Source organism: Montipora capricornis, chromosome 7 (assembly GCF_036669925.1).
Source record: "Montipora capricornis isolate CH-2021 chromosome 7, ASM3666992v2, whole genome shotgun sequence".
Classification (NCBI taxonomy): Eukaryota; Metazoa; Cnidaria; class Anthozoa; order Scleractinia; family Acroporidae; genus Montipora; species Montipora capricornis.
Genome location: NC_090889.1, coordinates 30,154,802 through 30,159,801, shown reverse-complemented (window position 1 = coordinate 30,159,801; position 5,000 = coordinate 30,154,802). Strand labels below are relative to the sequence as shown.

The 5,000-nt window shown below is 36.5% G+C and overlaps 1 protein-coding gene across 2 annotated transcripts in view; it reads right to left on the bottom strand.

Annotated features, from left to right (window-relative positions):
• The window catches only part of LOC138056856 (stabilin-2-like), a 124,416-nt gene that overhangs the window by 103,993 nt on the left and 15,423 nt on the right, over positions 1-5,000 (bottom strand). For both annotated transcript variants that reach the window (XM_068902776.1, XM_068902775.1), the window contains 4 exons: positions 4,773-4,852; positions 3,733-3,802; positions 1,141-1,245; positions 204-323 (listed from right to left, as the gene is read on the bottom strand). Coding sequence is in view for 1 of the 2 variants with exons in the window: in XM_068902775.1 (XP_068758876.1) it covers positions 204-323; positions 1,141-1,245; positions 3,733-3,802; positions 4,773-4,852 (375 nt within the window). In the remaining variant the exon portion in view is untranslated. The remainder of the gene's footprint in view (positions 1-203; positions 324-1,140; positions 1,246-3,732; positions 3,803-4,772; positions 4,853-5,000) is intronic.

Genomic DNA, 5,000 nt, shown 5'->3' with positions numbered 1-5,000 from the left:
GCTCTTTGTACAATAAATAGATTTCATATCTTATCAGTGGGCTGTAAGGAATGTTGTACGTGTGAAATAAAGTAGTATTTTAGATTTTTCCCCAGGTTTGACCTAAAAACAGCAAATTTAGCATGAGAGTGCCCGTTTAAACTTATGTAACGACGCATGACTTGGTACCCACGATCCACGACCATTACGTACTCTCCACTTACCCGTACATGTGTTACTGACGTTCCTGTATCCTGGGTTACAAACACATGTGTCGGTGTTATTGATTTGAAAGCAGTTTGCATTTGCTCCACAGGTCAGATTGCCAATACAGTCTGGTAATGCTATCAAAATAAAAGCACAACATAGAAAACATCTTTGATAACGTTGTGACCAATCTAAAGAGCGTAGTGTAGTGATTTTGACTTAAAGTTTTTTTCCAACACCTGGAAGACTTTAATAAATGTCAATGAGACTGGACTTAAACTCAGGCTGAAATGGTGATTATTAAAGAAAACATCTATAGTAAGGAGAGTAAGGAAAAAGTGCTGCTTAAGTCTTCTAGGATAAGAACGAGACAACTGCAGGCATACAGGAATAATTATCCATTGTAAAATAGAGAATGTCAACCAGGGTTAAATGTTGACATCAAAAAACCCAAACCCTTTAATAAATGGTATTGGCCAAAATATTGGTGTTCAATCTGGTATTGGTATTCAATCTGAATTTTACAACAACCATTTCTGAAAAATTTGCCTCCGCTTGCAAAATGTCACTTAAAACTTCCCAATTGAATGTCACACACAAATGGAGTTTTAGGTTTCAGTTTTATGTTAATCTCGTTTCATTTGGCTCATCTCCAGGGAACTGCTGTCACCATTCATCAACCTTCCTCTGTAAGCGTTCGTTTACCCTGCTCATACATGTATACATCACAGTGACTATGAATCCTGAATAATTACAGCATTCTCAAAAGCAGAACCTATTAATTACTAGGAATTTTGAGCTATTTAAGAGTTCAATAGCCATAATAATTATTACCTTAATTATGATATCAGACACACTATTCTAAAATGTGATGGGAAAATTAGAACTTCTAAGGGCTTACATGGCACTGAGGCTACCCTCATTTCCTCAGAAAAATTGACAGATGAAACTTACTTATGCTACAATCCTGTCCAATGTAGCCCAAGTGACAGCTGTCTGGTTTGCAGTGTCCTGTGCCATGCAGTCCACTATCACAATCTCCATGAAGACATGAACAAGCTAAAGCAAAGAACACTATTGTCATGCATGCATTCAATCTCAAGATTCCTCATCTCTGAGTTTACTTTAGTTGCTCTTTCAAAGCTACAGACCTGCACAAAGGAAGTGTTGAGGCTATTCCTCAACAATAGTCCATGCCAATCCTAACGATATACCGGCATGCGGCGGGAGCTGATTTTTGTTTTGTGAACCTGATTGTGATTTTGCTTGAAAAAATTCCAACTGCGAATTGATTTGTGCTTACTGTAGTGACAGTGTTCTCATCAAATGGTGAGGACAAACTCGCTTCCCGTCAGTTGTTTAATTCAGAGTGTAATTCGCGGTTTATTTGTAGGCTTTTATGGCGTCTTCTTGTCGCTTGTTATACCAGATGAGAAAAAACAATTGCAAGTGCTGTGAAAATTGGGTGTGTCAATAAATCGACTGCTGTGTTCAAGATAGCTTCGAGCGACTGTACTTATTCCCCGAACAGGAAGTAAATCTTATTATGCCCCCCCCCACCCCTCTCCCCCATAAAAGAAACACTGTTGAGGGGTAGCTCGGTCAGTTGTGCTTTTTCCTAGATGACATATTATGATGGGTGGGGACTGGAGGGGATAAGGTTGAGCATTCGTTGTTAGTAGTTATTATCCAAAAGGACAAAAAATGAAAAAAAAATCTCAACTATTTTTGTCCAGGAAAATAGTCCAAACTTTAGTATGGATTGAGGGAGGTATCCCTTCAAACATTATTACAAAATTCTTTAAATATTTCATAACAAAATTTACAGGTATGCAGCGTGTCTGTCTGTCTGTATGCACCAAACACATTCAAATTTTGTTACACTTACTACCTGGTAATCCTTGAATGCTGATCTCTGCAGTCAAAGCTTAATTCTCCTTTTTCTATAATGGCTTCTATTGTTGTTAATGTTAGGGTGGGTCATAACTGCGCGTCCCATCCCATTATGTTACAGTAACAGACTAAGTGTTCCCAGTAAAAAGATGGAACGCTGAGTGAACTTTGGAGCATGGACAGTGGGATTTGAGCTGGGAGCACCCTAGATTCAGTCTGCAAGCCAATCATAATCCACTACACTAAGTGACCCTTCACTCCTGAACCCCCCCACCACCACCCCCCCCCCCCCCCTGACAACTCAAATCATCTGGCGTCAGACAGTGTAAAAATGCATAGAGTGTTTTTGCTCAGGTGACCATGAGCATCCATATTTGCACACTAAGAGAAATTTAAATTTTAAAATTTAAATTTCAAATTTTCAGGAAATTTAAATAGACTTCAGTGTCCCAAAAGAATATTTCACTCCTCCAACATGGCTACCATGACATCATGTGAAAGCACTAAGTGGGTTATAGGGGACATAGTTTTTTAGTGGATGTGGAGGTTTTTAAATAAAAGTAGAAAGTTTAGAAAGCATTAATTCTCACTGGAATCTATAATTTATTAAATCCAGTTTCTCAGAGCAATCGCAAAGGGCTTATTAAAAAGTTATGCTTCATTTACTACCTGACAGCTCACATTTCCAAAACACTGTAACATATAAAATAACAAACAATCTCAACCCTCCTTGTTCTGGCTACCTACTTTGTCCCTTGACTTAAAAAAACTAAGGCATTAAATTCCATCAAATTCCAACGTGATATTTTCGCATTTTTACTGAATATTTTCCAATTAGTGTTTTCAAGTCCAATAACACAAATTAACAATTTGAACTTAAAATACTGTGGAATCTATATTTGCCATATCCATATTGCTGCTTGAAGTATAAAATAATAGTAATATATGTTGCGGCATTATTATTTAGAAAGGCCGACAGTAAAACATCCCTAAATAATATTACTGTTTTGGTTGGATGCACCCAAACCCACAGCCACATCCAGAAATTTCTTTGATAATAATAATCCCACTGAATAATTAATATTGGGCGCAGGTACAAAAGTCAGACCCGATCAACTTGGATCACTCATCTCGGATCGAGCAAAAAATGGTTTTGTAAGCCAAAACTATTTTATGTTTGTCCCGATTTCACCAAGGTTATAACTTAAAGATTAGGGCTAGGGTGATTCCTCGAGGCCTTATCATTCTTTTTACATCGATCAGAGGCCTAGGTGAGCTAGCTTACTCATTGTCCGAGTAAAGTTTCTCTCCATTATATTGCTTCCTCAACAAGAACCGAGCATGCTTTCATCAACTATTAAAAGAACCAATATATAATATGTTTTTTAATGATAAGAAACAGGATAATTTTAACAAAGTTTTACTCCTCTTCCAGTCTTAGAAACAGTTTCTGAATTTCAACTATCATTACCGGTATTTTAAACTGAATCTTATTATTTCCAAAAAGCTTGCTGAGACTACTGAGGTAAACATTAATTTTCCTTACCCTGATTCAGCCCCAGTTCAGTACTTTTGACTTGTCTCAGAGCATAATTTACTTTCCCCTGTGCAATATGATTTAATTTTCCTTCCTCTAAATTATATACCACTTACTTTCATTGCAGTAACTTCCAAATTTATTTGAATCTTTGCAAAGTTCACAAGCAAATCCGTTAAAACCATCCTGATCAACAACGTAAAAAAGAGAGAGAGAAAATATCTTTAGAATTATGTCAACCCATTAGAAATACCGGTATTCATATATATATTTGATGAGTTGTTATTGGTAATATTTTGAGCCTAATAAACCAGTGATATATGGTTCAACATTTGTTGATCAACAAATGTTGCAGCTGTTGTCCAACAAATGTTGAACAGTGTGCCATGTCATTTTGAATGTTGAAATATGCCATTCGAAACACGTTGAATGTTGTTGAACGATGTTGAGAAAAACTATAGACCAGCTCTATTCCATTCAACACGTTTGTGCAACATTGTTCAACATTTGTTAATTAATTAAGCAACAAATGTCGCAAGATGTTGAAGCGTGTAAATTGTGTAAGATCCCATCCCCCTCCATCTCAACTTGGCCCAATTCTTTTTGCAGCTGGAAGCAATCCTTTTCGTTGTTTGTAAGTAACTCACATGACTAGAGACTTGATTTCTCAGTTTAGCTCACTTAATATCAAGTTACCTTAACTTTGTATAGACCTGTAAGATGCCAGAGATTTTAGGTAGGCAAGTCATTGTGTTGCAATATTAAACAAAATAAATTAATTTAAAGCAACTTATCACTACACGTTTACTACACCTGAGTTATAATATTCTAATATTACAAATAAGACTAAAAGATTGTTGCAGCAATGTTGTTGTTTTTTCCTTGTCATTGCTGTTATTGTTGTCGTCCAACACCTAAGTGGGGGTAGCATACATAATTATTATATGACTCATTTGTAAGCCAGAAGCTATTTTTTCTATTTTTATTTTCATATTTGTTTGTTTGTTTATTCTTGTTGCCAAAAATTAATCACACAAAGAGTAATTACTGTCAACAATGAATATCATTAGAGTTAATTGCACAACCAACGGTGCTTTGGGTAACCTGTGACAAAGGGGTAAGTGTAGCTTTACCCCATTAATGAAAATTACCATACCTGACAAGTACACTGTCCATTGCCATTGATGCTATCACGACAGGAACCACGTCCACTGCAGGGTGGTGAGCCAGGACAAGCTGCGATGGAAAGAACTTGACGATAAATATAGATTTCAAGTATCAATGATAAATTATCCAACACATCCCTGCACAATCATTTGTAAACACTCTAGTTTGTGAGCCCATAAAACCACAGTCTAACAAAATTCCTTGATACAGAACACAG